This window comes from Hippopotamus amphibius, chromosome 8, assembly GCF_030028045.1.
Source record: "Hippopotamus amphibius kiboko isolate mHipAmp2 chromosome 8, mHipAmp2.hap2, whole genome shotgun sequence".
Taxonomy (NCBI): domain Eukaryota; kingdom Metazoa; phylum Chordata; class Mammalia; order Artiodactyla; family Hippopotamidae; genus Hippopotamus; species Hippopotamus amphibius.
This window is the reverse complement of record NC_080193.1, coordinates 377534-395354: the sequence shown is the minus strand read 5'-3', so window position 1 is coordinate 395354 and position 17821 is coordinate 377534. Positions and strand designations below refer to the sequence as shown.

At 59.3% G+C, this 17821-nt stretch overlaps 2 protein-coding genes across 5 annotated transcripts in view; both read right to left on the bottom strand.

Moving 5' to 3' along the window:
* Positions 1–15784, bottom strand: part of GNB1L (G protein subunit beta 1 like) — a 44710-nt gene extending 28926 nt beyond the window's left edge. Inside the window, exon 1 of one of the 4 annotated variants that reach the window (XR_009055139.1) lies at positions 15713–15784. The gene's annotated coding sequence lies outside the window, so the exon portion shown is untranslated. Of the gene's footprint in view, positions 1–10733; positions 10809–13302; positions 13443–14746; positions 15067–15712 lie in introns of those variants that run through there. The other 3 variants (XR_009055138.1, XR_009055140.1, XM_057746026.1) reach the window with 3 other exon arrangements.
* Positions 11780–13516, bottom strand: RTL10 (retrotransposon Gag like 10). The gene is given in 4 exon segments (XM_057746023.1): positions 11780–13060; positions 13063–13368; positions 13371–13404; positions 13406–13516. Coding segments are annotated over 4 exon segments (1125 nt in total). The 3' UTR covers positions 11780–12386.
* Positions 15785–17821: the final 2037 nt, after the last annotated feature.

The following is a 17821-nucleotide window of genomic DNA, read 5'->3' as shown; positions in this document are numbered from 1 at the left end:
AGTAGGAAAATTACCTGAATAAATCATGCCCGAAATGTCATGAATTTGGGAGAAGACAAAAATGTAGAAATTCAAGAACTCAATGAATCATAAGCAGGATAAACTCAAAGAAAACCATACTCGCATCATAATTAAACTGCTGGAAAACAACAGCAGTAAAGTCCTGACCGTAAGGACACATCACACACAGGGAAATAATTGTCCGCGTAACCATGAACTTCTCACCAGAAACCACGGAAGTCAGGAGACAGGGGAACATCTGCAGAGTAAAGAGAACTCTATATCCAGGAAATTATCCTTTGGGAATGAAGGCAAATAAAGATATTCTCAGATGAAGGAAAACCAAGAGAATTTCTTATGGGAAGATGTCCTCTAAAAGAAACACTAAAGAAGGTTCTACAGCTCAAAAGAAATGTGGAACTTCAAGAAGATAGAAGAGAAATGGTAAATATCTGGGTAAACATAAAAGACAAATTTCCACCTCTTTTTCTCTTTCCTTGGCTACGTTGGGTCTTCGTTGCTGTGCGCAGGCTTTCTCTAGTTGCGGCGAGGGGGGCTACTCCTCATTGTAGTGTGCGGGCTTCTCGTGGTGGCTTCTCTTATTGCGAAGCAGAGGCTCTAGGAGTGCACGCTTCAGTAGTTGTAGCTCATGGGCTCAGTAGTTGTGGCACTCGGGCTTAGTTGCTCCGTGACACATGGGATCTTCCTGAACCAGGGATTGAACCCGTGTCCCCTGCGCTGGCAGGCAGAATCTTAACCACTGTACCACCAGGGTAGTCCAAACTTCCACCTAAGTGAACATGTATATTGTTGGCGTTTGCAATCTGACAGCTACCACATGAAGGGGGAGGGTAAGGGGACCCATATGGATGCAAGGCTTCTACCAACTGTTAACATAACATGTAAGAGATATAGCCAAAGAGCTAACAAAACTTAGAGTATTTGAAAATAATCCAAATAATCCAAAAGAAGGCTGGAAAGAAGGAACAGAGGACCAAAAGATCAGGCAAAAGAGAAAACAAATGGTAGACCTAAATGGGACCATTAAAATGACTGCAATAAACATAAATGCTCTCAACATGTTATCATAAGGCCCAACAACTATAAGCTATGGTTTTATTTTATTTTTTTTAATTTTTTTTTTAAGCTATTGTTTTAAAAAGCCCAACTGTAAGTTATCTAGAAGAAACCTACTTTAAATATAAAAACATAGAGGACCTCCCTGGCAGTCCAGTGGTTAAAAACTCCACACTCCCAATGCAGGGGGAACAGGTTCGATCCCTGGTCAGAGAACTAAGATCCTGCATGCCACACAGTGCAGCCAAAAAATAAACAAATAAAATAAAAAATAAAAATATAGATAAATTGAAAGCAAAAATATAAAACAGATATACTATATAAATAACAAAAGAAAGTTGTAATGGATACATTAATATCAGACAAAGTAGACCTCAAAACAAGGACTATTATCAGGGAAAAGAAAAACACACAATGACACAAGGCATCAATTCATCAACAAGACAGAAAATCGACTCAACAAATGGCCAGAAAATACCACAGGAGATCTAATACCATCTACCTACTGGACCAAGTTGACATGAGGTGAACATTCTGCCAACGGACAAATGCACATGGAACATTCATCAAGATAGACCATATCCTGTGTTTTATTTTTTTTATTTTTTAGTTTTTTTTATATCCTGTGTTTTAAAACAACCCAAAATGTGGAAGAACCTTTGTTACTTTGTGAGGTGACAGACATTAACTAGACTGATCACGGCAATCATTCTGCATTATATACAACTATCAGATCATTATGCTGTGTACCTGAAACCAACACAATATGTCAATTACATCTCAAAAAAAATGTTGAAGAACTAAAAGCACATGGAGTATGTTCTCTGACCTTATGGATTTAACCTGGAATCAATAGAAGAAAGATAACTGGAAAATCTCCAAATATTTGGAAAACAAACAACACACTTTTAAATAATCAATGAGCCACAGAGGAACTTCCAACAGAAATGGGAAAATGTTTTGAACTGAATAAAAGTGAAAATATAAAATATCAAAACTTGTAGGATGCAGCTAAAGCAGGACTTCGAGGAAATTTATAGCATTGAATGCCAAATTAGAAAAGAAGAAAGGGGAAAGTCCCAGATGATCCAGTGGTTAGGACTCCATGCTTCCACTGCATGGGGCCCAGGTTCAATCCCTGGTTGGGAAACTAAGTTCCCACAAGCCTCACGGTGTGGGGGAAAAATTTAAAATAAAGGTTTTCTAAAAGAAAGAGAGAGAGAGGGAAAGAAAGAAAGGTCTCAAATCAATGACCTAGCTTCCACCTCAAGGAACTAGAAAAAAGGGCAAAATAAGGCCAAACCAAGGAAAAGGAAGGAAATGATAAGGTCAGAAAAGAAATAAATAAAGTAGAGAATAGTAAAACTATAGAGAAAAATCAGCAAAACCACAGAATGGGTCTCTAAAAAGATCAATAAAATAGATAAATCGCTAGCTGGACTGACAAACGAAAAAAGAGAAGAAAAATTATAATAAGGGAAGACGGGTTATCACTACAGACAGCACAAACCTTACCAGGATGATAAGGAAATACCATAAACAACTCAATGGATATAAATCCAACAACTTAGATGAAATGGAAATTGAAGACCACAGACGAGGGGGCTTCTAGGTCACCTAGAAGAAATGACCCGAATAGCCCTACAGCAATTAAAGGAATTGCATTTTTAGTTAAAATCCTTGCAAAGAAAAGATAACTCCAGCCTGCATGGCTTGACTGGCATAGTCTACCAAATATTTAAAGAAAAAATAGCCCCAGTTCTATATTATTTCTTACAGAAAGCAGAAAAAAAGGGAACATTTCCCAACACATTTTGAAGCCAGCATGATCCTCACAACAAAACCAGATAAACACAGCACAAGAAAAGAAACCTACACGCCAATATCCCGCATGAGTACAGATGTAAAAATCCTTAAAAAATGTAAATCGAATCCAGCGGTATATAAAAAGAATACACTATGACCAACTAGGGTTTGTTTCGGGAATGCAAATCTGATTCAGTATTCAAAAATCAATAGAGATACCCCATCAGATTAACACACTAAAGAAGAAAAAGCACAGGACCACATCAGCTACACTGACACAGAGAAGGCATCTGGCAGAATCCAACAACCACTCATGATTTTTAAAAACTATCAGTAAGCATGATCCTCACCAGAAAAACAGACACATTTCATTCCAAGAAAATCAGAAACTTTTGCTCTTCGAAAGATGGTATTAAGAAAATGAAAAGACAAACTACAGACTGGGAGACAACATTTGCAAATCATGCATCCAAAATATATAAAGAATGCTCAAAGTTTGTTAGGAAAGCAAAGAAAAAATAAATAAAAACAAAAAGTAAATTTAAAAAGTTAGAAATGGGCAAAAGGTTTGAATAAACACGATAGCCAAGAAGATGTGCAAATGGAAAATTAGGACATGAAAACATACTCACCGGCTTCGGTCACCTGGGAAATGCAAACGAAAGCCTCAGTCGCGTGCGCTACATGCTTACGGGAGCGGCCCAAGTTAGAGACTGACCACAGCGCCGGCCGCTGGGAAGCACGGGAAGCACGGGAAGCAGGGGAACTCTGCTACAAATATATTGGTGCAATCGCTTTGGAATGAAGTTTGGCTGTTTCTCCAAAAAAGTACCAAACTGGGAACAATCCAAACATCCGTCAAGGCTGAGGAAACGGGGGTTCACCCACACTCAGCAGCGGAGGGGCACCAACCACGTCTCCCCACGGATCAACCTCAAAGTCACACGTCGACTAAAAGCAGCCAGGAAAAAAGAGTAAACACTGTGCGTCTACTCTCATAAAAGTCTAAAAAGCGCACACTACCCAGTAGCGACAGCAAGCGGATGAACGGCACCTGGGAGGGGTGCTGCAGGAAGGGGAGCGGCCTTGCGAAAGCGGAAGATCGCGGAGGAAACCCTAGAGATTCCCTGAGGACGGCGGGTGCGTTCACGTCTTGGGGGGGGGGGAGGGGTGGCGGTGCTTACACAGGTGTTGGAACTTATCAAATTATCCACTTTAAATATGTGCACTTTTTAGGATATCAATAATATTTTTAAAAACTCAACAGCAACTAAATAGAAGATGTGAACGGACACTGTACGCCCACCCAATGTGATTCAAAATGGAGTAACACCTGTCAAGGGCCCCTATTCAGTCTCTCTCAGATGCCCAAGAACGGGAGCATCACTGAAGGCGGCAGATTCACTCTCTGCAAAGCCACATGCTCTAGAGACGCAGCCAGCCGGGATGCCGCCGTGGGCCAGGACAGACACGAGCCCCGCCCGCCCCGCCCCCCGCCGCGGCCCTCGACCGAACCCCAACCCCCACCCTGCGGGGCCAACGCCGCGCTACGCGCCCGGCCCCTTTCCTCTCTGGAGAGTCAGTGCCACTGCTACTAACAAAACCCCTCTTGCGGATATTTCTGCGAATCCTTTCACGACCTGTGTCAGCCCGCCTAGCAGACACGTCACCCACAGGCGTCCGGGTGCAGACAAGCGCGAGGAGAGGTGCGGCACCTCTGCCGCCGGCCACACGCACGCGACGGCCGCGCGGCTCACGTGAAGGCGACAGACACCGAGGACGCCAGGCGCTGCGACTCGGAGCCCCGGCGGGGATGACGCTGCGCACGCGCCCTGCACACCAGCCGGCGGGTGCCCGGAGCGCGAGACAGCCCCGCGGCACGTTGCCCGCACCCCGACCGCTGGGTGTTTGCCCTCCAGAAATGAAAACGTACGTGCAGACACACCCCGGTAGCTGACTGCCCTGTTCCGTGCAGAACATCGCCCACATGCCTAGCCACCCTCGGTACCGATGGACGCAACACCACGGGCGGCCCGCAGCGTCAGAGTGACAGGCGGCACACGCAGGGCCCCACGCACAGGGCCTTCTGGAAACGGCAGGGTCCGGCGGAGGGCGTGACGGGAGGGGCCGGGGGCCGGGCTCCCGCCCGGGGGCGGCGAGAGGGGAGCTCTGAGAGGGGCGCAGTTTCTGGGCACGTGCTGGGAGTCCCCGTAAGCACGCGTCTTAACAGTCAGTCCTGATCGACACCTGTGAGCCCGGGGATGAAGGAAAGCGCTGAGGACACAGACCAACGGGGAGAGCAGGTTCCAAGTGGCCCGCAGGAGGCAGGGCCGAGCCCCACCCGCGAGGCTGCGCGTGGAGGACGACCCGGGTCTGACGCGGCCTGAGGGCCCTTTATCTCGGAGGTCTTGTTCCCAGAAGCCCGGACCCCAGGCTGATCTCGAGCAACGTGCACTGCAGACCCCCCGCGGAGGGTACGTGCCTCGAAACCGTCTCAGGCGTCACAGCCCAGAGGAGCCCAGGCAGACGTGATGACCGAGCGTCACGCGGTCCCGGCTGGGGTCCCGGAAAAAGACACGAGGGGAAAACCACGGAAATCAGAATAAGCGCCGCACGTGGGTGGATCGCGGTGCTCCAGGCTGGTCATCACGGGACGCCCGCGCGACCCCACACATGACGGCTGCAAGGGGAGGGCGCCGCCCTCCCGGACGTTTCGAGGAGGCTACTTTGCTAATGACACACACTGGACAACATTGGGGGCTATTTTTTCTCAAGCTACAGTTGATGGTATTTGGTTTACCACTAAGGTATCATGAAACCTAGCTTTCTGCCTAAATGTTTTCTGGCTTTAGATCCAACTTCTCATTCCAGTTAAGATGACTTTAAACAGATGTAATACCAACTTTTAAGTGCTTCTCCTCTTCAAAGTGATTTCCCATCCTGTTCTGCCCTAATAAGACTCGACTTAAACCCATCAGCAGCGCCCCCAAGGCAGAGTAGTCAGCACTCAGCCAAGCCACTTACGGCTAACTTTTATCATCTCTGTGCCCATCACTCCGGAAGCAGAGCTGACCCCCACCCCCACCCCAGCCAGTCCAGCGGGAACACGCTGAGCTGCCTGGTCCTCCAGCCCAGGGGGAACCGAGACCTAGTCCCTCTGCACCTCCCAGGCCACACCTGGACAGGCCACCCTGAGCAAGGCCCCGTCGCCCTCCACCTTCCGGATCAGGGCAGACCACAGGAAGGGCCGGATCCCACAACGGCCTCTGGAAGTCACGTTACAGATGCAGCGGCCCGGGGGTCCTGGCCAGGTCAGCAGATAGCCTCCTGCTTCACAGCAGGACATGGAGGTCTGACTACCACCCCTCCCCCGCCTCTGAAACGCAGGGAGGTCCAGGGGAGTCGGCACACCGCGCATCCACGACCAGCCTGCGACACGGGACGGCCCTCCAGGTCACCAGCCTCTCGTCACCGAGGCCCCCGTGGGTCAGCGTCCCGTCCACGGCGCTGGCTCACTGGGCGGGGGCGGCCCAGTAAGTGACACCCAGGCCCCCAAGGGTGGTCCGGCCACAGGTAAGGCCAAGGACACAGCCCCGTCCGGGGAGGCCGGACCTGCCGATGCTGCTGCAGGGAGGCCACGGCCCAGGGCTTCAGGTGAGACGGGGGACGGCCTGCTGGTGAGAGCCCGACCACGCTCCCTGCAGCTCGCTCCCTGGGCCACGGAAAACGCGCCAGCCGCCCTGCCCACCTCTGGGCCGCCAGGCGCGGGCCCAGCCCGGGGAGCGGGGGGGACCCGGCCCCAGCGCCAGCCCTGGCCCCCGCCCGCCCGTGCCCACAGAGCCCCACTCCAGGCCCCGGTGCAGCGGCAGGTTTGCCTGGGCAACTCAGACTTCACAAAGAGACCGTCTCCGGAGTGGGCTCTGCGTGGCCATTCAGAGTCAAAGGCGCGCTTCACAGCCCTCCCAGCCCGTGCGCGGCCAGGGCCCCTTCCCCTTTGAAGCCTGGGTGAGTGATTGAAGCGTCTCCTTTCTGCGGGGCAGATAGCACGGCGTAATCTGACTCTAAGCCCCGGGATAAAGGTAGTTTGTTTCCTCTCAGCCCATCTGTCAACACCTCCTCAGTAATTAGCCCTAATTATTACCAAGGGCCAGCCTCCCATTCGGTTATTAAATCAGAAATAGTATCGTGGCCGGGCATCTGTCAGCGCCCCGCTGGAGACCTTGGATTCACTGAACCCGCTGTCAGTATCCGTGGCTTCAAAGACGCAGATCCCGGGGAGGGGCTCCGGGAGGGAGGACGGTGCCGCACGCGCCCGGGCTCCACGGGCCTCGGAGCCAGTGGGCAGGCGGGAACCGGGCACCATCCCTGCAGCCCTCCTCCCAGCCGGGCCATTCCTGCCTCCCGGGCCCTGATGTGACTCCGTGTGTGCTGAGGGGGACACCCCCACAGCCCTCCCCCAGGCCCGCCTGCCCCTGACAGCGTCGCCCAGGAGGTGGCCTCGGTTGTGCCCGGCTGCACGCAGCCTGAGGCTGGAGGGCCCACGCTGGCTGTTCTGCACGTGCACAGGGAGGACGCCTAAGCCCAGCTGGCAGGAGCCCCACCTCCCCACGGGGGCAGGGCAGCTCTCCGCAAGACAGAGGGCTCGCCACGCCAACTGGGGGATGGCTGTGGATACGTGCTCCCGAGACCCGGGGAGGACGGCCGCCCACCCGTCCTGGGCCTGAGCCTCCGTCCCCTCCAAGAGCAGCACGTCGCGGGCTTCTACAGAGCCTGGGATGGGACGCTGCCTGCTCTGGCAGGACCTACCGCTCAGGCAGCCGCAGCGCTGACTTCACCTCTGTGGGGCTGCCTCCCGGGCCCTCGGGCAGCTGCCAGCGATTCCTGGGAAGCCCCTTGGGGACTGTGAGCACTCCTTCCAACTCGCCCCTTGTGTTTGGGGAAGATGGCCACGGAAGACGATGGCCACGGAAGACCAGGCCCCTCAGCTGGGGTCAGGGCCTGCGTGGTGTGCTGGGTGCCCGGGCAGAGGTGAACACGGCCTGGTCTCCCCTTAGCACCTCTGTGGCCTGACCCACACGGGCTGCGAGGGGCTTCCTGCAGCTGAGGGCAAGGAGCCACCCATCGGACTCCTTGGGACTGGGGAACAGGCCGTCCTTGCCAGGCCAGGAGGAAGTGTCAGGGTCGGGGGGGCCTCTGGTCCAGGAGCTGGAGATGGCAGGAAGGAAGGCCACTCAGACGTTCTGAAGCCAGCCTGCCTGGCACTTACGGGCAGGTGTGGGCCCCCGGCCAGCAACGGGCCCCTGGCCTGTTTGTTCCTGGTGAACACATGGAAGAGCTGCACGGTTTACAGGAAGTGGGACCGTTCCCCGGCGCCAGCATCAGCTTCCGGGGGCCACTTCCACCAGGAGGTCTGGTCCACAGGGGCCAGCTGCCCAGCACTGACGACGGCGCCCAGGTGGCTTCTCCCCAGGGCCTTGCACGGGGCCGATGCCTGCAGGCTGGTGCCCAGGAAGCTCCTGAACCCAGACCTGGTTGGAGAGGGGCCCCTAAGCATGGCGGTGGTGAAGGGTGCTGTCACTCTCGGGCGTGGCAGGGGGGCGATGAGGCACGGCTAGCGGCCAGCGGGTGTCCCTGCACCGCGGCTGCACTTCTGCTGTAAGGAAGGCCACCCACGCAGGAGGGCGCGAGGGCGCGGGCTCACTCCCGACCGCTGGCCCACTGCTCAGATGCACAGGTGAAAAGCGGCCGGGGAGGCCCCTCTGCACCTCCTGACGGTCCGGCCGACGGGGAGACGGGGCACCTGGGGAGAAGGAACGGGCTGTCCAGCGCACCCTGCAGGCCAGGAGCTTCCAGGGTCACGTGACAGGAAGAACGCTCCAACTTGGGAACACAGGGTAGTGTCTTCGCGCCCTCTGCAGGGGTCCTGGGGACAGCACCCCTGGGCGCGTCCTGCGCGGGGCTGCAGCAGCCCTGCACACGGGGCGAGGCCGGAAGGACCCTCACGACAGCATCGCCCAAGACTGCAAAGATGGGAAACGAAGAAAACCCGCTGTCTCCCCCCAGGGTCACGTGCCGAAGCTCCACTCCCAGCACCTCAGACGTGGCTGTGTTCCGAGGCTTCAAGAGGTGATTAAGGCTCAGTGAGGTTACGTGGTGGCCCTGATCCAACAGGACCGGTGTCCTCTTAAGGGGGCGAGGACGCAGACACTCTGAGGGACGACCGTGGGGAGACACGGGCGAGGGGAAGGGCCGTGGGAGCAGCCAGCGCTGCCAACACCTGGATCTCTCCCCGCGGCCCACGCGGCCCCCTCGCGGCTGCACGGCCGTGTCCCGTGGCCTGGGGCTGAGGGCCCCACCACGCGTGGTTCACGGCGGTCCTTCCCCAGCCCCTGCGGTCCTGAGAAACAGCAGCAGAGCCCCGTCGGCACGGCCTCGGGACCTCGCTGGACGGGGCGGCGCGACCTGGAGACTCTGTTCCTGCTGTGCACGGGGCCCGCCCTGACCCACACGGCGCCAGCAGCCTGCTAACTGCACCCCTCACTCCCGGGCCTGCGGGCTGCTGGCGAGGCAGTGAGCCCACCAGGCCCTCGGGCCCCCCACCCCGTGAGGACGGCGATCCGAAGGCTCAGGGCTCAGCCGAGGCTGTGGAGCCGGCAGCCAGCGTGTCCACGGGCCTCCCGCGGGTCCCGGCACCCAGGGCATCTCAAGTCGCGGAATCACAGCAGAAATCTGCCCGTACCGCCCTGAGGTGCTTTCGTGACTTTTCCCTGCTGAGCCCTTCCCCCACCCGAGCGTGGCTGGCACAGAGAGCGCTTCACTGTCTTCCAGACGACCGACCAGTGGCTCCACGTCCTCTCACCGAGGATCCACTTTACGCCCGTTTACTGGAACAGCCCCGCCAGCGTGAACTAAACCCCTGTGTTTACCCGGCTTTGTTTCCAAGTTCTCTGCTCACCCAACCCACCCACACCGATTTCCACATCCTTTCCTTCCTGCAGCTTTAAAAAACATTCCGTATCCTCACAGGACCTCGCCCTCCACACTTTCGGTGTTAGAAGTGTCCTTGGACACAGGCGCTTCACAAACCCTCCCACGGTGCCCACCGTGTCCGAGCTTTACGGAAGGAGACTTGCGGGCATCTCCAAGGGAAGCGAGGGACAGACACGACGGTCTGGAAGGCAGGCCCCGCACAGCCCGCCCTGAGCACACCTGGCAACCCTGCCGGGCCCAGAGCACCCTCCTCCGGGTGGGCCGCCTGCATGCGCAGAACCGGCAGAGGTCGGTGACCCGAGAGGCCCTCTCCCGCCGCACAGCAAGGCCCCCTCTCCCGGCCCTCCATGTCCCTTCGGCCCCCCAGGGGAGGGCAGCCGGGTCATCACAGCTGCCCAAAGGCAGGGCCCAGTGCCGGCTAAAGATGGGGCGGTCACCCGGCAGCGCCGCAGGCCCTGCCTGTCTGGAAGGCTAGCTCCGTGTCCTCCCAGCCTCTCCCCACCGCAGGAAGAGGCGACCGTGCCCTTGCCCCTGGGGCCTGCCCTCCTGTCCTTTCCCTCACGGCCAGGATCCAACAGAACCCATTTTCCACAGGTCGTCTGACTGGTCTCTTCTCAAAGCCCCTGGGCCTGCCGTGGCAGAGCCGGCCCTCAGGAGAGGAATGCCAGCCACACCCCGAGCCTGCAGGAGCCGTCCAGGGCCCGAGGCAGGAAAGGCCCCGAGGGGGACCAGGGGTCAGGAGGGAAGACGGCAACCTTGGGCTGCAGGGATGCCCCCAGGTCCGCCACGTGGAGACGGGAGAGGCAGCTGGTCCAGGGGCAGCCCCGAGGCCCCGACACCGCCAGCAACACCGGACCCACCGGTGGGCCGGGCCACAGCCGAGCGGGGCGGCAGCGTGACCAGGCAGGGCCGGGACAGTCAGCCTCCTCCACCGGATCAGAACGGAGACGAGACGGCTCGCTGGTCTCCTGCCAAGGGCTGCCTTCGCTCCGGGGCTGCATCCGCTTCCCACCACGTCCGAGCCGCGCAGCTGTCTTAAGTACAAGGTGTTTGTGCTGTGAACTCACAAATAAAACCATCTGAACCCAGAGGCTTTTCAAGCAAATTACTATGCGAAATAATCGCAACAATGTCTCTTCTACTTAAAAATTTTCACCAGCTGTTTGCTCATTCCCGTCTCTCCTAAGATGACGCTTCAGCTGCAGCTATACTGCCGCCTGCTCTCTTTCCTACTCTCCGGAAGGGTGGTGTCGCCGCCGCAAGGCTGAGACCCCACGGGGCCTGGAGCGCTGTGCACACCCTGTGCTGACCTGGGCTGGAGGAGCCTCCCCGCTCTTGTTACTGGAAACCGCCCCGCGCAGAGCAGGCCCTCCTTCACTGCACCCTTGGCCCCAGGGGCTCACAGCCCCGCTCCGCTGCCGGCTCCGCACGTCACCGCCAGCCTGGGAGCCAGCTCTCAGGGCCGCCAAGCCTCCCGTTCCCGCCCGTCAGCCCAGGCCAGACCCCACGATGCCGCAAGCCCCAGTCAGGAACAACAGCTGCAGCCCTGACCGGGCGCTCGCAGCTGGGCCCAGGCTCCGCTCCCGCCGACGGACAAGGACTCAGACTCAGCCAAGGATCCAACACACGTTTAATGGTGCCGACTGTGTACGGGGGACACTGACGCACGCAGCCCCTCCCCAGGGGCTCACAGGCCGCCCCCACACACACGTCATCACAGCGCTGGGCGCGACGGCCGACGCCGCAGAGCGCGAGAGCGGGCGGGGAGGCGGGGCCACGGAAGAGCAGAGGGGAGGGAGCGAGGGCAGTGCCGGCCGGGACAAGACCAGATGCTAGCACAGCTCGGAAACACCTGCAAGGGAGCTGAGACAGGCGAGGAGGCCCCCGCCCCACCCTCCTGCATTCAAGCCGCCCAGCGGGTAAGCCAGAAGAGAAGCACCCTTCTCTGCCAAGACACCCTCCCACTCACACTGAAGAATGAAAGCAGCTGCTTCCTCCATGCAGCCTTCCTTAACTTCCAGCCCAGAGGACAGGGGACAGAGGGAGCAGAGACAGGGACAGGAGACCAAGCAGACACCTTACAGGAGTTAGATCCAAAAGCGATGGCACGGCAGACCCAGTCCACTCCCAGCCAGCACTGAAGGGGTGGACCTGGGTGGGTCGGGGGAGAGTACAAACACCTGCCGAGCACTCACCTACGGAACTCTATTGAGGAGCGGGAACAGGCAGGGGATACGGTGCTCCCCAACAAGGCGCGGGGAGGCAGCCTCTGGGCCACTGAGGGCGGCGCAGGGCGAGGGGCACGAGGCAGAGGCCACTGTCCGGCTGTGCCCGGGGTGGGGGTTGAAGGGGAGCTGCTTGTGCTCAGATGCGGGAGGCCCCAAACAAGTGCATCTCCTGCCCAGCAGTGGGGCAAGTGGATGGGCACGACCTGCTGCTATGTATCCAGTCGTCCAGCAATGCCACTCTGTCCTGACAGGGGGCCGTGGGGCTCCCTGGCCACAAAGTCCTCTTCATTGCGAGAGGGTGCTGCCACACGCGCCCGGGCCGTGTTCCGAATTCAGGGCTGGGGGCTGGGGCGCGGGACCAAATGGTGGCTCTCCCAGGGCGTCCACCGCCCCCTGTGGGTACCTAAGCGTCCCTCCTGGCCTGCCTGTCTCAGAAGCGTCTTCCTCTGTCTTCTGGGATTCTGGACGCCCCGGGTGAGTGGAGCCTGGTTTCTGGACAGGGGATTCAGCAGAGTCTCTAAGTGCAGGGACAGGTTTGGGGGCCACCTCCCCTGCTTGGAAGGAAGCTGGCCTTGCAGGACCAGGATCGGTGCTGCGTGCAGAGCTGGACGAGGCAGGAGGCGCTGCGAGCCCAGGGCTGCTCTCCGTGACCAGCTGCTGCTCAGACAGAGCAGTTCTGGACGTGCAGTTGGAACTAGAAACAGCGGGGCTGGCCAGAGCAGCGGGGACAGGGCTGGGGGGAGCGCCCATGTCGAGGGCCAGGGCCTCCGAGAAACTAGCTAAGTACTGTCTCACCACGGGCAGCTGTGGGGCCACGGGTGGCTGGCTCGAGGCCGGAGGCGGAGAACAGGGCACTGCAGCGTGGAACTCAGCAAGGCTGTTTGGGTCTTGAATAACCTCCTCAAAATTCTGGCGGAAAAGCTCAGAGCCGTCGGGCAGGGGCAGGTCCCCCTCGAGGCAGGGGCTGCCCACGCCCAGGCCCGGCCCAGCCGGTGCCCAAGGATCTCACAGACACTGCTGAGCTGGTCCCGGTGATGCTCGAGGCAGAAGGGCATGTAATCGCCCAGCTGAGCCGGGAAGGGGTCCAGCAGCCAAGGGGAGGCATCAAAGGCGCCCAGGCCGAGCTGGCACCCGGTGGACGCCCACCCCGAGGGGCCGCGGGCCGGGCATGCACACTGCGGGGCGCCCCCTGCAGGCTTACCGCCAGGAGCACCACTCGCCGCGCTCTTCTGCTCCATAGTCAGGTGCACCCACGTGGGGTCCCCCAGCAGGGCCGCTCAATCCAGGGATCCACTGGGGGGCGGGTACGCAGCCCCAGGAGAGGCCCCATCCACCTGCTGCCAAGGGTGCGCGTTGGCGAAGTTGGCCGCTGCCGGCTTAGGATCGCGAGGGCACTGGCGCCAGCCGCGAGGCATGCTGGGAGCAGACAGGAGTGCCGCGCCCCTAGAGAAGGGGAGGAGGCAGCGCCCGCAGGGTGGGCAGAAGCGGCACCCAGACACAATGGGACAAAGACGGCTGCAGAGGGGAGCTCCGGGCAAGTGCTGAGCGGGGAGCTGACCACTGCGGCCTCAGAAGAGCTGACGGGACTGTCAGACGCAGGCCACCATCCGAGGCGATCTGTCCAAAAACAAGGCGGGAAGAATGGGAACGAGGCGCAAACACCACCACTGAGTGCCGACCCCAGACCCCCACAGGAGCTCTCTGTGCAAGGGAGCCTGGGTGCCGGCCTAGGAGGTCTGAGAAGGCAGGTAAACGCCAGCTGGGATGCTTCCAGGGCAAGACGTGATGGTGGTGATGTCAACCCCAGGAGAAGGAGAGGGAGCCAGATCAGATCCCCCGGGCTTCCCTGGACGGCTGTCAGGAAATCGCAGGACAAGGGTGACAGCAGCAGCCTTCAGCGAGGGCTCTGTTCACGCCCAACACTGACCCCTGACCAGGCTGGTCCTCTCGCCATCCCCGAGGCAGAGTGGTGAGTGACGTCACTCGTCTGCGGCCACACACCCATCAGTAAGGGGCGGAGGCAGCTGACCCTAGCTCGAGACCACACGCTGCACCACACGTCACCACGCCAGTCACCAACTAAGCTTCACAGTCCTGTGACCCCTGCCCCTGCCACCCAAGCACTGTACTGTCAGGTGCACAGACTGTGTCGTGAAATCCTTTTACGTCACAGCCCCAGCAGCACGGCAGGTGCTACCTTCGCACCCTTTGGCCTTCTCCCCCTCCACCCTCATGCCTCCCAGACTCGCGGCGCTACTCACAGTGCAGCCACCACCACCCCAAGCACATCCTACCTGCATCCCCCTCCCTGTCACAGCCCAGCATCTGCCCCCGAGTTAAACTCCACTTGCTGTGTCTCCTCTCACCACCCCAAGGGCGCCGCTGCAAAGGGCCTGCAGAGCAGCGGCCACCCCCCCTGAGCAGCCCACAGAGACGCAAAACAGAAAGGGAGGGGCAGCGCCCCTCGGATGCAAGAAGTCCTCCCGGCGGACGCAAGGAGGGCAGCCGCCCCGCCAGCCGCCCGGCAACAGGAGGTCCACTCCCGGCCTGCACACCGCACCCCTCCTCAAGCAATGTCCCCAACGAGGCCTCCACGCCCCCCCACCTCCACCGGCTCCCACCTGCGGGCGCCCGTCCGCACTCACCTCCGGGGCGGCTTCCCACGTGCTGGGCTTCCCCCCACGCGCGGGAGCTCCTCCGGGGGGCACGGCCTGTTGGTCTCTCCGCCCGGCTCCTCCCGGGGGGCCCCCAGCACCTGCCTCCCCGGACCCCAGCTCTGGCGGGCGCGGGGCGCGGCGTCTTCCTCCCGAAAGCCGTCCCCCAACCCTACACACGCGCTGCGGCGGCGGGCGAGCGCCGCGCACCGCCCCGTCCAGCCCGCTTCCGCGCCGGGCTCCGGGAAAGCGACGGCCACGACCCGCTCCGCTCCCGCTCCCGCCCCGCGCCGGGGCCCGCCCGCCTCCGCTCCTTCGGGGAGCGGGGTGCCCAGCCTGCCCACCTGCCCGCGGCCGCGCGGCGCCGCACGCTCCGGCTCCCTCGACGGCGAGTCTGCGCGCACCCACCGGGCGGACGAGCCCGGCCGCCGCGAGGCGAGGCCCGGCCCGGCGCGGACCGTGGTCGCGGAGGGGCGGGAGGGCGCGGACCCGCAGGCCGCAGTCGGCGACGCCCACCCCCGGCGGCGTGGCTCCCGGCCCCGCGGCGCGCGGCCACGCCCCCTGCCTGCGTGCGCGCGGCCACGCCCCCTACGTCCCAGCGCCGGCTCTAGGAACGCCGCACGCCGGCCTCCCAGCCGCCCCGCGCCTGCGCCCTGCGTCCTGGGGCCGCGGCCGCGCAGGCGCTTCCGGGCCCTGCTAGCGGGGCAGGGGGCGCGGGGGCTGATGGGAGCGCGCCCAGCCGGACGCGGCGCCGGGTGCCCTGAGAGCGGGCGGGGCCGCGTGCGCAGGCGCGGGAAGCGCCGTGTCGCGGGCGGGGCCCGGGGCCGCGTGCGCAGGCGCGGGAAGCGCCGTGTCGCTGGCGGGGGGCCGTGGGGCCGGGGGGCCGGGGCCGTGTGCGCAGGCGCGGGAAGCGCCCGGCTGCGCGCTGGTCCCCGACGGGCCGGTTGTGGCGCCCACCTGGCTGCGGCTGGGAGGCGGGCGCTGGCGGCGCGGCCACCGCCCTGCGTCACCGCTGAGCGTCAGGAGGGACGCTGGGGGCCGCGGGCGCACGGAGGGTGGGCGCAGGGGGGCCGCAGCGCTCCCCGGGTGGCCTGCGCGCAGAGCGCCCGTCGCTGGAGACCCGCGTGCCTGCGCCCGGGCGCGACGGGGCGGGCGGGGCCCCGAGGACCGTCCCCTGCGTCCCGGCCTCCTCGCCGTGGGCGGGCTGGCGAGGCTTGCCCCGCGAGGCCGGACCCCGGGACCCTGGGGGGGCCGGCGCGGGGGAGGCCGGTGCCCTACGTGCGCGGCCGCCGGCGCCCAGGTGCGGGCAGGCTACCAGGGCCGCGGCCGCCGAGGGCGCTGGGAGCGATGCGACACCGGCTCCCTTCCTGCCCTGGTCTGGCGACTCCTTTCACGCCTCCATCTCTGAAATGTTATCTGCATTTACACGCAGACTCACTTGCTTTGATCTCTGAAACGGAATCAGAGATGACATTGTACCTTCTCAGGGTCTGCGGCGGGGGGGGGGGGGGGGGGGTCTTTCAACAGCCTCCCCGAAAATAATAGAGGTGGCACCCAGCCAGGAAACGCCTCCTGGAAGTGTGAATGCAACTTGTATTTTTCGGTTGTGTCTTTCCTAATTGACCTGATAATTTAAACTTCCTGCTTCAAAGGAGAGGAGGAGCTCCTGACAGTTTGGCATCTCAGGTCAGTGGGCAGCAGGATTGCGCAAAACACCCACCCAACTGGGCCCCACCATCAGAAAACACCTTTTTGGGGTCCAAAATGGTTTTTTTTTGCTGTTCAGGCCATCTATATACATATACATATATATATATATATATTTAACTCTGGTGACATGTACATAAAACATATTATTTTAACCATGTGTAAGTGTACATTCAGTGGCATTACGTATATTTGTATTGTTCTGCAACCTTCGCCACCATCATCCCCAGGACTTCATTACCCCAAACAGAGACTGTCCCCATTAGACGCTCCTCTCCACCACCCCTTTCCCAAGCTCCCAGTAACCTCTCTGCTACTTCTACGTTAATGTGCCTTTTCTAGGTACCCCGGGTAAGTGGAATCACATATTATTTGCCATGTCACTTAGAAGAATGTTTTAAAGGTTCATCCATGGTGTGGCACCTATCAGAATTTTTGTCCCTTTCAAGACTGAATAGTATTCCTTTGTACGTACAGACGACATTTTGTTTATCCGTTCATCTGCTGGTGGACAGTCGGGTTCCTTCCATCTTTGGCTGTTGTGACTAATGGTGCTGTGAATGTGGGTATGCAAACATCTGTTTGAGTCCCTGCTTTCAATTCTTGTGGGTAGATACCTAGGAGTGGAATTGCTGGGTCATGTCGTTAATGCTTGTTTAGCATTTTGAGGAGCTGCCAAACTTTTCTGCAGTGGTTGCATGAATTTTCATCCCCACCAGCAGTGCACCAGGGTTCCAACTTCTCCACCTCTTCACCAACAGGTGTTCTTTTATGCTTTTTTTTTCTTTTAAATAATAGCCATCCTAATGGGTGTGATGCGGTACCTTGTGGTTTTGATTTGCGTTTCCCTAGTGACTAGTGATGTTGAGCATCTTTTCATGTGCTTATTGGACCTGGATGTGTGTTTGACCTGGGAGGCCCAGAGGCAGTGGTCAGGCTCTGAAGTGTTCAGGCCCAGAGCCAGGACAGCAAGGAAGCAGGGACACGCTGCTCAAGAGGGGACGCCAGCTGCCTGAGGACTGCCAGCCTCTTAAACCTGCCTGTGCCGCTTGCCCCTGGACCTTCCTCAGGGCCCGTCCCCAGAGCCAGCTGGTGGACAGCAGAGCCCAGAACCATTCCTGCCATTTCTCTGTTCAGATTCCTGCTGTAACTCTTACAGTGCAAGTAGCTTCTGAGCAGTCACTCCAGCTGTCACCTAAGTGTCTTCATTTCTCCCTCACGTTTGAGTGATATTTTTACTTCTCTAGATTTCTGGGTTGGTGTTCTTTCTGAACGTAGATTTCACTCCATTTCTTCTCACATTCATTTTTTGGATGTGTAGTCAGACACGTATAACGTGTCCTGACTGCATTCACAGTT